The sequence below is a fragment of the Sminthopsis crassicaudata genome, chromosome X (genome assembly GCF_048593235.1).
Source record: "Sminthopsis crassicaudata isolate SCR6 chromosome X, ASM4859323v1, whole genome shotgun sequence".
Taxonomy (NCBI): domain Eukaryota; kingdom Metazoa; phylum Chordata; class Mammalia; order Dasyuromorphia; family Dasyuridae; genus Sminthopsis; species Sminthopsis crassicaudata.
In genome coordinates this window covers 46,646,899-46,665,216 of record NC_133623.1, presented here as the reverse complement: position 1 = coordinate 46,665,216, position 18,318 = coordinate 46,646,899, and the positions used below count along the sequence as shown (strand labels likewise).

The window sequence follows — 18,318 nt, the reverse complement described above, 5'->3', positions numbered from 1 at the left end:
CCCAGATTTTCCTTCCAGAAGTACACAGGACGTAGTCTAAAAGTCCAAAGTCAGGAAAAAGGATGGGAAGAATAAACAAAGAATCCCACTACACAGGGCTTTTATGGTTACAGGGATGCTCTAGAGCCAAACTCAGAAGATGACGACTCCAAAACATCTAGAAGCAAAGCACCAAATAAAAACACAGCTTGGACACAAATTTAATTAGACTTCCTAGAATAGACAAAAGAAGAGCTTTAAAAATGCCTTTATAAATGAAATGAGAACATTTAATTTGAGAACTGGAAAAAGCATCAACAGCTTGGAACAAAAAATACAAAGCCTTGCCCAAGCAAAAATAGAAGCCAATGATGCCATGAGGCAACAGAAAATATTAAAACAAAGTAAAAAAACTGAAAAAGTAGAAGTTTAAAGGCACCTTAAAGCAAAAACAACCAACCCAGAAAATGAATGGAAGGGGGAAAAAAAAATTTTAAATCATTGGATTACCTTAACACTACGACCAGACAAAAGCCTACACATAGTATTTCAAAAAACCTTAAAACTGCTTAGATCTCTTAGAACGAGAGCAAAGTAGAAATAGGAAAAAAAATTTCTGAAAGGAGCCCCTTAATGCAAACCCGTAGGAATATCATGACTAGGTCATAGCTATGATATCATGAGCTTCCAAGTCTAAGAAAAAATATTGCAAAGCAGGAAGAATTCAAGTACCAACAAGCCACCGAGTCACATTGTACCACTAGACAGAAGCAGGCAAACGTAGAAGCTTGGAGCCAGGAATAACTTAGCCAGGAAAAGAGGAATATCTTACAGAGGAAAAAAGCAACTCTTACTAAAACAGAGAACTTCTCAAGCATTCCTAGTGAAAAAGTCACATTTGTGCAGAACTCTGAAATTGAAACAAAGAAGTTAAGAAGAATATAAAAAGGGAAATATGAATGAAAAATCAGACTCTAAACAAGGATGCACTGCATACATTCAAATCCTGGCATCTCTGAAACCTATCCTCATCAGGAGGCAGAGAAAGTCCAATTACAAAGAAACATCAGTACTTTGCTATGCCTTTTTTAAAATTAATTTTTAATTTATGCCATGAGAGAAACATTTCTATAACAGTATAGTAAAAAAAGAAAATGAGTATAAAGCTTCAAATTTATCATGAACAACTTACAATTCCTTTTAAATATATTTTTTTAAAGAGAGAGGCAAGGGAGCCTATATGACTTTTTCACTTAATGTATTTTTCTTTTGGATATGGCAAATATAATAAGTTGTTTTATTTATATATTTTTAAAGTGTTTTTCCCCCCAATTCTCAATTGGGGAAAGGGGGGGAGGAATAATTGAGACGAGGATTTATTGAGTATAAAAAGAACCTGTGGCAGCTAGGTGGCACAGTGGATAGAGCACCAACCCTAAAGTCAGGAGGACCTGGGTTCAAATCTGGCATCAGACAATTAACACTTCCTAGCTGTGTGACCCTGGGCAAGTCACATAACACCCCAATTGCCTCAGCCAAAAAAACAAAAACAAAAACAAAACAAAAAAAACAAACAAAAAACAAAACAAAACAAAAAAAACTAACTCTGGTGCTAAAGCACCTCTCACCTTCGTGATATTGGACAACACCCTTAAACTTGTCTGGTTTTCCATTTTCCTCATCTAGGAAATAAAGGTTGGACTAGATGGCTTCCAAAATCCCCATACCTCAACATATATCCATATTGAATTCAATATCAACTCTGGCTATTGGATATGGAAAAGCCTTTATTCTGCTGAATTCAGGCAAATTTCTAAGGTATAAAATAAACAGGAATCCATGGGCAAAAACTGAACTATGATGTCATTAAGAAAGACATCAATACGTATTTATAAGTGCCAACATGCCAGTAGCCCCTGTTCTAAAGCCTTCACAATCCAACAGGAGCAGAGAACACTCAAACCACTCTGTACAAACTAGATCCATACAAGATGATTTGAAGGAAATGACAAGTCGTAAGGGGGAATTGGGAAAGGTTTTTTGCAGAAAGTTCTCTCTTAACTGGGACTTGAAGGAAGTTAGGGAAGTGGAAGGTGTGGAGGGAAATGGGGAAAAGAGTTGCAGGCCTGGGAGGAAAAAAAAAATCAGAAAAAGTACCTGGAGTTAAGAAATTTAAAGTCTTATTAGAGAAAAAGCAAGGAAATCAGTGTCATTAGAATGCAGAAAGAATAAAGTATAAGAAGACTAAGAACAGGGATCCATAGGGTTCACCCAGCACTTTCTCCAGCCTTCCATGGGCTACACTACAGTCCCCTCCCACCTGAAATCTAAAGAAGTGATGGACAGGCCCTCAACCCCCACTCATCAGCAGAGCAGACAAGCAGCTCTTATTAGCATAAGGAAATATAAAGAGGCTATTTACTGTCATGAAAAGCCAATCACATATCTTTCTGAAGTCATGAAGCTGATACAATCTGAGCAGGTTCAATCAGCAAAGAATTGGAGAGCTATATGACACTTATCTAGCAGAAAAAGGCAAAGCAGAAAGAGATGTGGAAAGCTGAGCAGGATCCCATCACCTGCTGACATTGCAAAAACCCCCTTCAGAAGATGGGACCAATGGCCAGAGCATGCCTGTGTCTCAGAAGTTTGGTTCTGCCCTTGGCAGAAATGCCAGGGTTCTTTGACAAGGATTCAGATGCTCTACCTCTTCTCATTTAGAAGAAAGAGCCAACAGACCATTTCCTAGTAGCAAAGCCCCAAAAGACAGCAAAACAATAATAGCAAGCAATCAAGATTGCTGATCTGAAACAGGTACTTTCTTAGGGTTGATGCTGAAAGGTAGAAAATTTAAGCAAGTCAAAGCTGAAAAGACCATACTTTCAAAAGCTACCCTAGAAAAGCAATTTACTGACTACAACCTCCTCAATCTGACTGGGTTTTGCAGCAAATAAGAGAAAGCCAAGGACTTTCTCATTCCCAAGCTTCCTTCCTTAGCCTTGCCATCCCCAGAACTACTTCCTCTAGAGCAGGGGTTCTCAAACTGTGGTCTGCTGAGGACATTTATGCGGCCCGCTGGGTTATGGCAAATGGGCTGAGGGGTGGAGACAGAGTGTGAGGTTTTGTTTTTACTATAGTCTGGCCCTCCAACAGTCTGAGGGACAGTGAACTGACCCCCTATTTAAAAAGCTTGAGGAGTATTGCTCTAGAGCTTCCCAAGGATATTCTGAAAACACTTATAAATAGTATAAATAGTTAAATGAAAGGTCACAAGGGTTAAAAAGTGATAAAGGAGAGAAAATCATACAATTAATACAGGAAAGGGGAAAACCAGGAAGCTAGGGATGGTCTTGGTGGAACATCATCTGAGGGATAATGCTGGAGGCAAAGTGATGGTATAGAGAGCAACCACTAAAATAAAGCTTAATCACTAATTGACTAGAGCTGAGGCCACTGGAGGTAGCAAATGCTAACCACCTGGAGCATCAGTTTCTCATGATTCAAACCAAATGGTAACCTAAATTAACAGTTTCAAGCAGCAGCTACTCTACTTTTCCTAACTTAGAGATTATTTAATTAATTTGTCATATCATGAAGAATTGTGCCAAATCTAATTAATACAGAAACCCAAGGATGGACATGCATGATGTAATGACTATGTGCATTTTGTTAGGCATAATTTAGCAATCCAAATAAGGCATACCAGTTACAAGCTTTCCAAGATGAGCCTATATGTGCAAAACCTTGCCATACCTCTAACAAGATGATAATCTCAGGACTATCAGAAGAAACGTCTAAATTTCTACTTTAAAAAGGAACCAGATTACTAGTTCTGGTTTTTTATTTAATATTTAATCAAGATACATATAAAGTTTTGAGTGTTTGCAGGAATAAAATGTCGTCCATCATTTAAAAACAAACAAGGAATTATCCCTTTAATTTTAATGGTGGATGCATGGAAGTAATGCAAGTATTTGATCAAAAAAATTAATAAAACTACATTATGATAAAGAAGCCAAAGGATTGTGTAGTTGCTGTTGGAAGTAAATGGAAGCCAGTGGAATCTACTGGAGAAGGAAATGATAGTCAGACCTATACTCAAAAAGATCACTTTGACAGTGGGACAGAGAATGGACTGGTATGGGGAATCACCTTGCAGACTATTGAAATTGTCCAAATATGAGCTAATAAGGCCATGAACCAGGGTAGTGACAGTGTTAGGAAAAAGAGCATATAAGAGAAATGTCAAAGATAGCAAACGAGACCTAGTGACAGATTAGATATGGGTGTGAGGAGACTTTAAGGGTGACACGCAGATTGCAAGTCTTGGTGATGGGAAGATGGTGGCACACTCAACAATAACAGGCAAATTATTATAGAAAAAGATGTTGAGAGTTGTCTTGAATACAAGTTTGACAAGGACATGTAATGGAACATCCAGTTTGAAATGTACAACAGGTAGTTAAAGAAATAAGACTGGAGGGGAGTTGTGTTTATCTAGTCCTAACCTCTCACTTGACATCTGAAAATTGCCAGCATGGAGATAACAACTGAACCCACAGGAATTGAAGAAAACAACTGAAACTGTATAAAGACAGAAGAGAGCCCGGGACAAAAACATGAGGCATACCCACAGTTAACCACTGAAGCCTGAATGAAGACAGAGCAAAGAAAACTGAAGAAAATCCAGAAGAGAGAAGTGTCACAGAGAGAAAAAGATTATCACTGAGAAATAGGTGATGGATGAAGACCATTAGTTATCGCTATTAAAAGGGTAAAGGAGGGTGAGAGAAGAAATAATTCATCCCCATTTTACAGAAGAGAAACTGAGACAGAGGTTAAGTGACATGCTCAGTTAACGTGTCTCACTGAGGCCAGATTTATTTTCAGGTCTTCTTGACTCCAAGCCCAGGGCTGTATCCACTTTGTCAGCTGGTTACCAATCTATTAAGACATCATTGGTAACTTTAAAGTGAGGAGGAGTTTCAGCTGAATGAGAATGGAAACCACACTGCAGCCAAGGAGAGAGGAAAATAAAGTGGAGACAGTAACTAAAGATTGTCTTCTCAATAAGTTTAACCACAAAAAAGAAACAAAATGACCACTGGGGATAGGTCCACCAAGTAAAAGTTTTCTGATGGTGGCTGAGATATGGGCATGTTTGTAGGTAGCAAAAGGAGTAGGCAGGGAGAGTCTGAAAAATATCAAGGAAATGGACATGATAGAGGGGGCAGCCTGCTTCAGAAGACAGGATAGAATGGGATCACTTAGGAATGTAGAAGTTTGCCTTGGCAAGGAAGAAGACATCTTCATTTGAGACTGAGGTCAGGGAGTAGATAGAAGCCAAAGGCATCTGATTGATATAAAAAGAGAAGGTGGAAGGGTTGGGAAGGAACAAACGGATTGAATTTTTTCAGTGCAATATAAGGGAAGGTTCACAGGTGAGAGGGTTGAGAAAATGAGCTATCATTCTCCCTAGAAAGTAAAGACATTGTAGCAGGTTCCTTCTCTCACTGGGTCTGAATTTTTCAAGTAACTCACAGAAAAAGGAAGGCAAAGCAAGGCAATTAAGAATTACTGGCTCTTACAACGTACCTGACACTATGTTAAGTGCTTAGAAATACAAAAATAAACCAAGAAAAACTCTCTGCCCTCAAGGTGCTTATGTTCTAATAAAGAGAAGACAACACAAAAAAAGAGTTGAAAAGAACAAAGGGGAAGCTTAGTGAGGCAGTCCTGAAGAATCTTGAGGCCCAGCCAGGAGAGAAGCAGGGTTGGCAAGGTTCAGGTTTACACAAAAGTAAACCAGTAAGGTGACTATCTGAGATAACTTTTCCAAATCGATTTTTTGAATGTCCTGCCTACTGTGTACTTTTAAATAACCATGTTCCTTCTCTTTTAGTCCCCACATCTAATCAGGTGCCAAGGCTTACTGTACCTCCACAACATCTCTCCCGCCAGTGTGCTAAGTGACTCCCAAAAACCCCACCCTAGTTCAACAGAAGGACTGCAACAGTCTCCTCAATATACCATGCAGTACCTCTGGAAAAATCACACCCCTAAAATAAAAGTCTAAGCATGTCTTTCCCCTTCTTAAGTCTTTGGTGACTCTCTCCAGCCTGATAGATGTAAAAAGCTGAGCAAACTACCAGAATGTTCTTTCTTCCCTGCTCGTTAATCCCTTCTCTTCCTCAAAAACTCACAATGTAACCTTCCCAGGAGTTTTCTTGAATTCTCCTGTGCTTCCCTCCCTCACTCTCTCTCCCTCTCCCCAGGCCTCCGCCTTTGTTTTATTTTTATCTGTATAAATGACCTACCCCTTCAGCCCCGAAGAATACAACTTCCTTGAGGTGTCTCTCTCATCTTCCTTTCCCCAGCACCAAGCACAGCATCTGGGGGCCTACACACGCGGAAAGTGTGGTTCATTTTCATGGTATTGCACACACCTGTGGCACTACAAGAAAAAATACACACACACGTATTGAAAGTGGTTTTAGTTCTAGTACCCACCATATTTACCAGAACACTTTTAAGGACTTGAAACAGGTGAATTGGGACAAAAAAACTCGCAGAACCTGAGGAACCTCCTGTTAAGCAGCACGCTCAGGCGCGCCGAGTAGTACCAAACAGGAGGTCGGCGCGGAGCGCCGACGTCATTGACCGGGCGACGGCGCAGGCATGACGTCAGCAGCGCGCCGGGGGCGACGCCACTGAGGAAGAGGGAAAGGAAAGAGGAGCCCGCGTTTTGCCTTTTTCTTTTTGCGTGCCGGGGGTGCCGGACTACCAAACTTTCCGAAAACCCCCAATCTAGAGATTCGGAGGACCTCCGAAATAGCGCGGTTCGGAAAGCAAAGTTCCATCCGCGAGCCCGGGGCCGTGCGGAAGCGCAGCCTTTGGGCCTATCTCAGACCCCTAAAGTTCCATCTGGAAGTTTATTTAGCCGTGACCTTCCTTGGGGGCCGTGGGCTACAGCGCTCTAACAGCAGGGCCTAGGTTCAATGTGAGGGCGATGGAATCATGGCTTTTTTTTTTTTTTTGGCTGAGACAATTGGGGTTAAGTAACTTGCCACATTTGAACTCAGGTCCTCCTGCCTTCTCAGGGCTGGGGCTCTATCCTCTGTGCCACACAGTGCTCCCAAAGCCAAGGCATTTAACCTTTTCAGTGCTCTGGCTGGCTTGTAAACCGAGGGGTGACAACCTTTTTTGTGAAGCCTATGGTCCCCTTCCTCAGAATCACGTTTAATGGGTTACACAGAATGAAACACGCAGGATTAGAGTCAATCAGATTGGTAAATAATTGTCTAATTTTTTTTTTAAGTTCATTTGATGTTTAACCTATATTGGGGAGGAGGGAGGGAAAATTTTTGGAACACAAGGTTTTATAAGGGTGAATGTTGAAAATTATCTGTGCATATTTTGAAAATAAAAAGCTTGAATTAAAAAAAAAAATTCATATAAGTCAAATTTATAAAAAATAAGAGCCATGCCCTAATGATAATAGACCAAAAAGTATGAACTGAGCCCAAAGGTCTATAAATTCATGCATATCGTTTGACCTAGTAACACCATTACTAGGCATTAATACCAAGAGATTAAAAAAAAAAAAAATGAAAATGACTTGAGAATGTACAAAAAGTATCCATAGCAGATCTCTTCCCAGGGCAAAAAAATTGGAAACTTAGTTTCCAGTTGGTGAATGGCTCAATAAAGTATGGTATGTGATTTTTATCAACTTAGACGTGCCACTGCACTTACCTGAGGCTGTTTCCTTATTTATATAATGTGGTTGTTGGGGCACATGATCTCTAGGATTCTTTCCCTAACATTCCATCATTCTAAGAAATAGAATTGAACATCAATTTTGGGCTTCAAACTATCAAGCTGAAAACTGAATAAGAAAGGATTATATTTTAGATCCAGTTCTTGAGTTTCTCTGAAATGGCAGAATATTATTTCATAGGAGACTTTCAACAGATATCATATGCTTTACAAATAGAACAAAGAAGAAAAAGGATCAGGACTTAAAGTGAAAGAATACAGATTCACATTTATAAAAAAAAAAAAAAAAAAAATCCTCAAATGGAGATAGCCATTTGTGTCAGTTTTCTCTTCTCTAGTCTAATGTAGTAAGTCTTCATTAATATTTAGATGATATAGAATACTTTATTGACTCCTAAAATAAAACAACCCAGTACTTTCAGAAATGAATAAAAGCTAATCCATGATTTTGAATGACTCAAAAAAAAAAAAAAAAAAAAAAAAAAAAAAAAAAAAAAGAAGGCAAATTCACTTATATCAGAGAATCCTCCCCCTACCTCTAATCCGATTAGGAAGATTCTGACCTGCTTTGGCAGTTTTCCCACACCACTGAAGTTCCAGATCCAGTCTCTGGGTTTTCTCTCCAGTAGTGCTGCAAACCACAGTTAGATATTTATTGATCATCTCATTGTAAATAAAATTTTTATGTTTCCATTAGTGGAGGGAAAACCCCAAAATAATCCCAAGGAAAAAAGTGAAGGATGATTGGACAAAGGATCCTGAAGAATTAGGGTAAGGAAAGGGAAGGAAGCAGCTGTAGGTTCCTTTAGGCTAAAGATTCTTATAAAAAGTCAGCAAGCCAGAATAGTTGTTTATATTCATCTTCAAAACATGTTTTCCTTTGAATGTTTACTTTTACAGAAAGGTGAAAGAAACAGAAAAGCGAAGTGAAGACAGTCATATTCTGAAAAGTAAGGCAACTGAGACTAAGGATTCTTAACCTAAGATTATAGATCATTGGTTCTATGGATTTGGGGGGTGAGGGTAATGGAAAAGGGGAGTTAAATGACTCACCAAAGGTCACACAGGTAGCATATGTCAAGTGCCTGAGGCCAGACCTGAACCACAGTTCTCTTTTCTCTACAGCTACCACCTAGCTGCCCTGTGGACAAATTTAAGCAAAAAAATTCCTTTTAGAAAAATTAAATACAAAAAGTTCATTTAAAAAGCCAATGTAGAAAATTTGAACACATTAAATTTCTAAAAAGCTATGGCTCAGTAGTAGTGCATGTGTAAGGGGAAAATTCTTTTCCTTAGCCAACTTTCATTTTATCATCAGCACAAAAATAAAAAAGGCCTGCTATATCTACATAGTTAATTTATGAAATAGATCTACCTTCAATCTGTTCTGCACAGTACATCATTTGTTGACAGTCAAGTCATTTAAAATTAAATCTGTCCAATGTGTATATACATACATATATATATATATATATATTGTATTTAACTTATACTTTAACAAACTTAACATGTATTGCTCAATCTGCCATCTAGGGGAAGAAGTGGGGGGAAGGAGGGGAAAAGTTAGAACAAAAGGTCTTGCAATTGTCAATGCTGAAAAATTACCCATGCTTATATCTTGTAAATAAAAAGTTATAAAAAAAAAAATAAAAAAAAAAAAAAAATTAAATGTCCAGTGAAGAAAGCAAAGTTGAAAAGCCCTTACTGGCATAGGACCTCCAAAAAGGTCTTAACAAAAACATAAAACCAATACCTTCCTAAACCCCAAATTTAGAGCCATTCTTTCTCTTCCAATGTTACTAGAAGAATGAGAAAGTCAGAGCCGAGGAATCTGAACTCACAATAAAATAACCATTGTTGATTTTTCTTTAGGGAGTTGACCTCTCCATCCCACCCATTCTGGGCCAACAGTGCTGCTGCTCCTCTGCCACCATCTTGGATTTCACCTTGCTCTGTGCCTGCTTCACAATAAAGTTAGCTGCGGCTTGCACCTCACCTTCTCTTTTCTTGTTCATGATAGTATTGCGTTTTCATAACACCCCCTGACACTCTATCTGCAGATCTCAAGGAAATCGTCCAATACATTTGATTTCCTTTGGAATCTTATGTATTTTATCATATGCATTTAAATAAAATGTGAAAAGGGGCCTACACACTTCACCAGACTACCAACAGTAAATTAAGAACCCTGAATTTAGAGTGGTTCAGCTGAGCTCTCTCCTGGTCCATCTTCTCCCTCCCGTGGCATTCTTATCAGTTCCTAAGGTTTTAGTTTCCATATCTATAGAAATATGCCTTCTAAATCTGTACATCCAGCCTTAGTCTCACCATGGGATCCCAGATGCAAAGACAGTCCAAAAACCAAAAAATCAAGTCCTGCTCTCTAGGAACTCAGAATTCGAATTCAGGAAACAATATGAGAATAAGACAGCAAAGTAATTAACAAAGGAAGGGCTCTAGCATTAAGGGAAACTGGGAAAGCTTCCCTTTGAAAGTGGGGTTTTAGCTAGGACTTGAAGGAAACTGGGGAAGCCAGGAGATGGGAATAGGGAAGGAAAGTGTTCTGTGTTCTAGGCATGGGGGACAGCCAGGGTGAGTGCCAGGAATCAGGAAATGGGAATATCTTGTGCAAGGAACAAGAAGGAATCCAATGTCACTGGATATTAGAGTGAGGTTTAAGAATACTGGAAAGATAGAAGGCTAGGTTTTGGAGGGCTTTGGAAGCCCTTCAATGTCTATGGAGGGGACAGGAAGTCACCGGAGTTTACTGAATAGAGAGTTGATGTGGTCAGATCAACACTTTAGGAAGATAACTTTTACAGAAAGGTGGAGGAAGGACCAGAGTGAGGAGAGACTTAAGTCAGGGAGACCAAGTAGCCAGCTAGGGCAAGAGTCCAGCTGAGAAGTGGCAAAAGCCTCGATACCAGGGAAGTGGAGGTATAACAGGGAAGAGATGTCAAAGTACTGGCTATGGAGAATGAGAGAAAGGGAGGAGCTGAGGAGGACACCTAGGTTGCCGGTGGGATGGCAGTAGCCTCAACAGTACAGTAAAGCTTGGAAGAGCGGAGGGTTTGGAGGGGAAAGAGATGAGTGGGATTTTGGACATGTTGAGTTTAAGAAATTGAGAGGACACATCGTAAACGATGTCCGACAGCTGGAGATCTGAGACTAGGTGTTAGGAGAGAGGTTGAGGGTGATGGATAATAACCAAGGCTGCAGAGAGATCAGGAAAGTTGAGGGCTGAGGAAAGACCCTTGGATTTGGCAGGAGGTCATGACAATAGGTCTGCTATTTGAGGCATATCAGCACTGAGAAAACTGGATCCATGGAAACTGATGCAAGGGCAGGGTTCCAAAGCAGAGATTCTCCTCTCTAGGCTCATGGCTTCTTCTACTGTCACCATTCCTAGACTCATGTCCTTCGAGTCAAACATTCATTCCATAGGAATTTAGGAAGGATCTTCTAGGTGCTGGTGAGACGAAGAAAACAGACACACTGTCTTCAAAATGCTTACGTGCTACTGAGAGAAAAGAACATTTTACAAATTAGCAAACAGAAAACAGAATTTTGAGGGAGAGAACACGAGTAGCTATGGGGATGAGGAAAGGCCTACTGTGGAAGGAGCACTTAAGCTGAGCTTTGGAGCAAGCTGTGAATTTCATGGGGGCAAAATAGACTAGATAAAGGGAGACCAAATAGGAGACTATGCTGACAGTGGAGAGAAAGGTGAGTAAGAAACCCATTCTAAAATGAAAAACAAACTCTTTGGTTCAGGATTGAAGAGCCTGAATAATCTGGTGTCAGGCTCAGTTTCTCTTCCAAGCACTCTCCCACTCGTCTTCCCACCTAGGGGAAGTGGCTTAGGCTCATCCCCCAGCCTGGAATGACATCTCTCCTAACCTCTGTTTCTTATAATTATTAGGTTCTGAAGAACTCAGAGCATTTTCTACTCCAAAACTTTACTAATTCTCCATTTGTTGATACTGTCTCCCTCAAAAGGTTCTGTGTTCCAGAGAGAGGACTATAGGAACTGAGTGTGGACCACAACATAGCATTCTCACTCCTTCTGTTATTGTTTGCTTGCATTTTTTGTTTTCCTTCTCAGGTTTTTTTTTTTTTCTTTCTAGATTGGATTTTTCTTGCACAACAAGATAACTGTATAAATATGTCTATGTATATTGGATTTAACTTATACTTTAACATGTTTAATATATATTGGACTACCTTCCAGCTAGGGGAGGGGATGGGGGAAAGGAGGGAAAAAGTTGGAACAGAAGGTTTTGCAAGGGTCAATGCTGAAAAATTACCCATGTATATGTTTTGTATATAAAAAGCTATTATAGTAATAAAAAAGAAGAAAAAAAGAATGGTTCTGTGTTCATGAGTATGGATTTTATACGTCATTGAATGTAGGTTCCTTAGGAGCAGAAACTGAGTTCTCTGTATTCTCACAAATTAGGCCCCTAAAAAAAAAATCTTACCTAGAATTACATCCAATTAAGGGTTAAAGGGTGCACAGGTTTGCTTTTTTTTTTTTTTTTTTCCTCCCTAGCTACAATATTCTAGTTCTCCAGAAGACGGCGCTCGTGAACTTTCAAAGCTGGAGGAGTGGATGATAAAGAAAAGACGACAAAATGGGTGCAATCTGAAATGAACCCACAGGAGGGAGACACTGAGACCCCTTCACTTTGCACGCGGCCCGAAAGAGGGTGGAACAGAAGGAGAAGGGGGTGGAACAGAAGGAGAAGGGGGAGGAACAGAAGGAGAAGGGGGAGGATTAGAGAGATTGCGTCAGAGAAGGGAGGGGGAGCGAAGTTTTTTCTTTTTTTTCCCCCTGTTGCTAGGAGACCGTGTTGCTAAGAGACAGAGTCGAGCTTCTCCCGCCCCTCTCCAGAGTCGTTTTTTAAAATCGTCATCGTTTTCCTCTGGTCGCTTTGCCGCCTTATTTAAATCAGAGTTTTTTAAAAAGAGAATGAGTTTATTTAAGTTTGTGGACTATTCTTACCTTGCTTTTTATTTGAATTAGAGCTTCATTTTAGAAATTTTCAAAATATCCGTATGTTAAACTCTGCAAATAAAGTTTTTAAAAAATAGAAACTTAATTATTATATGGAAACAAATGTATTAAAATAAGGACACATGTTTTCAACAGCCAATTCTTCACACTGCTACATGACAACAAAAATATAAAATAAGGACACATGCTTTCCAGGCGATCCTTCATACTGCTACATAGTAACAAAAATACAAAATAAGGGCACATGCTTTCCAGCCAATCCCTCACACTGCTACATAATAACAAATATGTAAAATAAGGGAACCTGTTTTTCTTCACACAGCTAAATAATAACAAATATATAAAATAAGGGAATATATTTTCTAATCAATCCTTTACACATCAAAATATATAAAGAAATAATATAGTAATGTAAATATGATATATAATGTAATTATATAAATATAATAATAAATAACATAAACAAATATATAAAATAAGGGAATATATTTTCCAGCCAATCCTTCACACATCTAAATATACAAATAAATAATATAGTAATATAAATATAAGTATTATATATAATATAAATATAGTATATATCATATATCACATATATAATATGAATATAATAAATAATAATTTAAATACATTTAAAAATAGGGAATATATTTTCCAACCAATCCTTCACACAGTTAAATAATAACAAATATAAAAAATAAGGGAACATGTTTTCCAATCAGTCCTTCACACATCTAAATATACAAATAATATAGTAACATAAATATAAGTATTACATATAATATAAATATATTATATATCATATTACATAAATATAACAATAATATAAATAAATCTATAAAATAAGAGAATATATTTTCCAACCAATCCTTCACACAGCTAAATAATAACAAATATATAAAATAAGGGAACATATTTTCCAATCAATCCTACACACAGTTAAATAACAATATAAAAAATAAGAGAACATGTTTTCCAGTCAGTCCTTCACACATCTACATATACAAATAATATAATAATATAAATATAAGTATTATATATAATATAAATATATTATTTATCATATATAAATACAATGATAAATAATAATATAAATATAATAACATAATATATATTATATATATATAAATAATAAATCAATAATATCAATAAAATAAATATTTTCCAACCAATCCTTCACACAGCTAAATAACAACAAATATAAAAAATAAGGGCATATATCTTCCAGCCAATCCTCACACAGCTAAATAATAATAAATATAGAAAATAAGGGAATATATATTTCCAATCAATCCTCCACAAGCTAATAATATATAAAATTAAGTGAATAAATAAGTATATAACATGTAAATAAAATAAAAATATTAAACAGAATATTCTTCATAACCATATCACTCCCCTGCTGAAAAATACCCATATTCTATAGATGAATACCCAAATCCATATGCCTGGCATTTGTTGCCCCCCCAACAATCTGGCTCCAGACTAATTTTCAAGTTTGTGGTACATTACTTATCTCAGCAAAATATGTGGAGGCAGTTATTTGCTGTTACCTAAACTCTAGATTGTTTCCCACATTTGTGCATTCCCACAAGCCTTTATTCCAAGGCTCTAATGTTCCTCACCTCACCCCGATTCCCTCCACAAATAGGTAATCCGGGGCTCACCACATGCCAGAGGCTGTTCTGGGCTCCACATATGCAAAGGCCAACAGGAAACTCTCCCATTATCATGCTTACACCCCACTAGGAAGAAAGATTAGAAACAGAGAAAATATATAAAATACTTACAGATACATTAAAATATAGGAACATAGGTAAATAGATACAAAATAATCAGTAAATACAAAATAATTTGGGGTTAGGAAGGAATGAGGAAAGGCCTTATTTATATATAGCTTTCAGTGGTGGTTTCATGGAGCTGAGAGGGAAACTCTGGTTCCCAAAGGTAAACGTGAGAAAATAGTGCACCTCCAGCATGTGAGAAAGCTTGTGCAAAGGTGTGGTGGTAGCAGACGAGGGGCTCACGGGTCGGGAAGCAGATGGGCCTGAAAAACCATGTAGTCCCTATAGAGAAAAGGCACCAGGACGATTCAGAAGTAAACAGCACCCGCGAGGAGGCGCAGCATGGCGTACAGGGGCCTTCCACCACAAAGCAAATGGCGAAAGTGTTTTTCTGCGAAGGGCGGGAGGGGGGGAGGGAAGCGGGCCACCCAGACCAGATTTTCTTAAGCTTTGTCCACTCGAGATCCCTTTTTGCCCGAGAAATTTTCACATGACCCCGTTATGTAGGTATATAAAATCGGTATACGATTCATTTAGCGATAATAAATCCGAATTTTGCGACCCTCCCCTCCCCCCCTGCCCCCCCCCCCCCCCCCGCCCGCTCAGTTCCGAGAACCCACATGGGAAAGCAAGCCACAGTTTAAGAAGCCATGTTCTAGGTAATTTGGACGGCAGAACCCGAGATTGTTGGGCCGGAGGGTGGGTGCAGAAGGGGTACAGGTAAACAGAGGCGGCCCCTAGGAGGGGAAGGAAGCAGGGCGAGGCCCGGGAACGAGCTAGCCTGGCAGGCCTTTACCTTCGCTGCTCCCCGAGAGGCCTCCAGGCCGCCTTCTCGGGAGCTGCTGCGGTTCTAGAAGCCGACAAGGGGGAGGCATGGCGAGGTGGAGGCCACGCGACGGTCTGGGGGGGCAGCGGACAAGGACAGTTCGAAGCAATGGCTCCCGAACTGCGTAGTTGGAGCCTAACGGACCTCGCCCTGCCGACCGAGCCAAGCTGGCGCTCGCCGTACGTACTGTACGTGCCTGCTTGTCTGAGGCGGATGGAGCGCTGGGGAAAGAGGGTGAAGTGCCAGCGCCTGCGCACCAGGAGGTCTCAGAGAGCCTGCCGTAAGCGTGTTCCTCCGCGAGTGCCTTAACTAAAGTGGTCCCAAGCCTCGTTACCTATAGGAACCCTGTCTCTTCGATAGCTAGTGCGGCTCGCCCACCCTCAAACTTTTGAAGCCGGCCCGCAAGGTGACTGGGCGGGAGTGGGGTGGGAGCGGAAGGTGCGGGAAGGTGTGGGGTTGTGCAGAAGCTAAGGACTTTCTTCCCTCTGGCCTGCCCTCAGGGCCCGGCCTCTGCAGGGGTCCAATAACTTTCACACCACATTCTCTCCTAAATCCGGGATGTTCCGGGCTAGCAAAATGGCCCCTTTACCTTACTTTCCCTTAGGCTTTCCATTAGGAAAAACTTCTGTGAAATCCACAGGTAATGTTTATTGGTAATACTTCTAGAACGTGCTTTTTGTCCCCCCCCCCCCCCGGAAATATTTAATTCAACGTAGTTGTTTCCTATACTTAAGGGGGGGGGGGTGTGTAGGAAAGGTCTCTTTTCCAGAGAATTACTATGTCCAAAAAAAGCTACACAACAGGAACGTGACCACATCAAATTAAAGCCAAAGTGTAGAAAATCAATTAAAAGTGGGGGAAAGTGTTGGGACCTTGAAGGAAGAGATCCAAACCCATGTTGCGGTTTCTAAAATGGTAGGTGTTACTTCTGGGCCGGGTGTAGAAGGAATAAGGCACGGGAACAGAGAGAAAGAAGGATAAGGTGAGGTGGAGGAATTTTAAAGTTCAAAAATTTGCCTATATGTAACATAAATATGTATCCATATATTGCATTTAACATATATTTTAACTTATTTAACATGTATTGGACTACCTGCCATCAAAGGGAGGGGGTGGAGGGGAGGAGGGGAAAATTTAAAATAAAGTTTTGCAAGGGTCAATGTTGAAAAATTACCCATTCATGTGTTTTGTAAATAAAAAAACTTTAATAAAATAAAATTTTAAAAATTGCCCATTCTCGTGCCACTTTGGATTTAACAGGTGGAGCTGGAATCCAGATAGAAAAATCCAGTAGGTGGTAGGTGATTTGCAAAGAGCCTGGGGCTGGATATGCAAATTAGGAAGTTAGCTGCTTAGGGATGGTTTTAGAACTTGGCAGGGATGTTAAAATAACCAGAGTAGTTCAAGTCTGTGGCAGGAATTAGAAGGGACTTCCCAAAAGAATTAGCAATCCTGTCAGTTCTATCTGGATTGGACTTTTTTGTTTGTTTGTTCTTAAGGGAAGACCCCAAAGGAAGGCCACAGGACACGGAGTGGGAGAGATAACAAGGAAGGGTATTGAGGATACCCATGATGCTTTCCTCCTTTACTCTAGGCCCAATACTGACACCTCCACGCTGGAGCAATTCTTCAATCCTCACCAGAGCTGAAAATGACACCTCAAAAGCAGGGCAGGGAAAGTTTACATTTAACAATGTTATCAGGGTATCTCTGATACAATGATCTTCAGGAAACAGATACAATGATCTTCAGGAAACCACAGGGGGAAAAAAAGTTGTTAGTCTAATGAGACTGTTTAGGACTTGCACCTCCTTTTTTACCCTCACTTTACCTTCTCTACCCACCAGTCTCTCCATCTCTCATTGTATTTCTCAGATTATTCTCCTCACTTTATACCCTTTTTAACCCTTGCTTACCCCGGCCTTTTAGAAATCTTAAAGGATGAGCCTTGATAGGACCTGATGCCCCTCATCTTTCCCGATTCCTCCCTCAAACAACTGTGTTAATGGATCTGAAAACATATGTTCCCCAATAGAATGTGAACTCCTTGAGAACAGGGATTATATTGTTTTTGTCTTTATATCCCCAATACCTTGGTATATAGTTGAAACTTAATAAAATGCTTTTTCCTTTGTTTTTTGTTTTTGTTTGTTTGTTTGTTTATGGATACAGTAAGAAAAATAGCAGGTCTGGCTTGGTGGAGAATATACTAGACTTGAATTAAGTCAGGAAGACCTGATTTTGAATACTGCCTCAATTTCCCCCTTAATTGTGATAATCTTTCTCAGCCTCAATTTCCCCATCTATAAAAGGAGAATGACGATAATACCTAAGTTACAGAGTTGTAGTGAAGCTCAAACCAATTAAAGTATACATACATGTATATTCATACATGCTTTAACCCCTTAAACATTATTATTTTAATTTACACCTTCCACCTGCAATCTCCAAAACGGTCACAAGAGGGAGACAGAAACCAGAAAATGAGCATATGAGCAGATTTTAAAAATTGGCTGTGTTGCGGTCGCCGGCCTAACTCACAGGCGGCGCTGCGGGTACTTGTTTGTTGCACTCGCGCCTGCGCAGAAAGGGTATACTCAAGGGGAGGGGGGGACACAAGTTTTGTATTTGGTTTTTTTTTTTCCCCTTTTTTGTCTGCACAGGGGGCCTGGGAGAAAATGACACTTCCTGGAAGTTCCCTCCACCCCAGTTGTCTATTGATTTTTAAACTTTAGGGTGAAACAGCATTTTGGGGTGGTAAAGGCCCCGACTCAGGAGTTTCAGCAACAATTTGTTGCAAATTGTTTTTGTTCCTAAGAGTAAGAGGGGAAAAAAAATCCCACTGATCACTGGAGGATTAGTGAATGAATGGAGAGAAGATGCCAGAGGGACAGTTGGGGGGTCAGAAAGAAAAGGAGACTTTAGGAATTCAC

The 18,318-nt window shown here is 39.7% G+C and overlaps 1 protein-coding gene and 2 long non-coding RNA genes across 29 annotated transcripts in view; 2 read left to right on the top strand and 1 right to left on the bottom strand.

Annotated features, from left to right (window-relative positions):
- FRMD7 (FERM domain containing 7) overlaps window positions 1-15,589 on the bottom strand; it is a 77,412-nt gene extending 61,823 nt beyond the window's left edge. For 4 of the 27 annotated variants that reach the window (XM_074277714.1, XM_074277715.1, XM_074277716.1 and 1 more), the window contains exons 1-3: window positions 8,812-9,247; window positions 8,322-8,389; window positions 6,297-6,433 (exon numbers count right to left, since the gene is read on the bottom strand). Coding sequence is in view for 3 of the 27 variants with exons in the window: in XM_074277693.1 (XP_074133794.1) it covers window positions 6,297-6,379; window positions 6,490-6,492 (86 nt within the window). In the remaining 24 variants the exon portion in view is untranslated. Of the gene's footprint in view, window positions 1-6,128; window positions 6,262-6,296; window positions 6,434-6,489; window positions 6,699-7,734; window positions 7,868-8,294; window positions 8,390-8,811; window positions 9,255-9,599; window positions 9,711-12,763; window positions 12,827-14,400; window positions 14,521-15,355 lie in introns of those variants that run through there. The other 23 variants (XM_074277695.1, XM_074277697.1, XM_074277696.1 and 20 more) reach the window with 19 other exon arrangements.
- LOC141548668 (uncharacterized) lies at window positions 7,146-9,721 on the top strand. Its single transcript, XR_012484022.1, has 3 exons — window positions 7,146-7,268; window positions 8,659-8,708; window positions 9,631-9,721. It is a non-coding gene; the product is annotated as an uncharacterized LOC141548668 (long non-coding RNA).
- An 80-nt stretch (window positions 15,590-15,669) lies between the features above and the next one.
- On the top strand, window positions 15,670-17,519 carry LOC141548473 (uncharacterized). The gene is made up of 2 exons (XR_012483964.1): window positions 15,670-15,791; window positions 16,980-17,519. It is a non-coding gene; the product is annotated as an uncharacterized LOC141548473 (long non-coding RNA).
- Window positions 17,520-18,318: the final 799 nt, after the last annotated feature.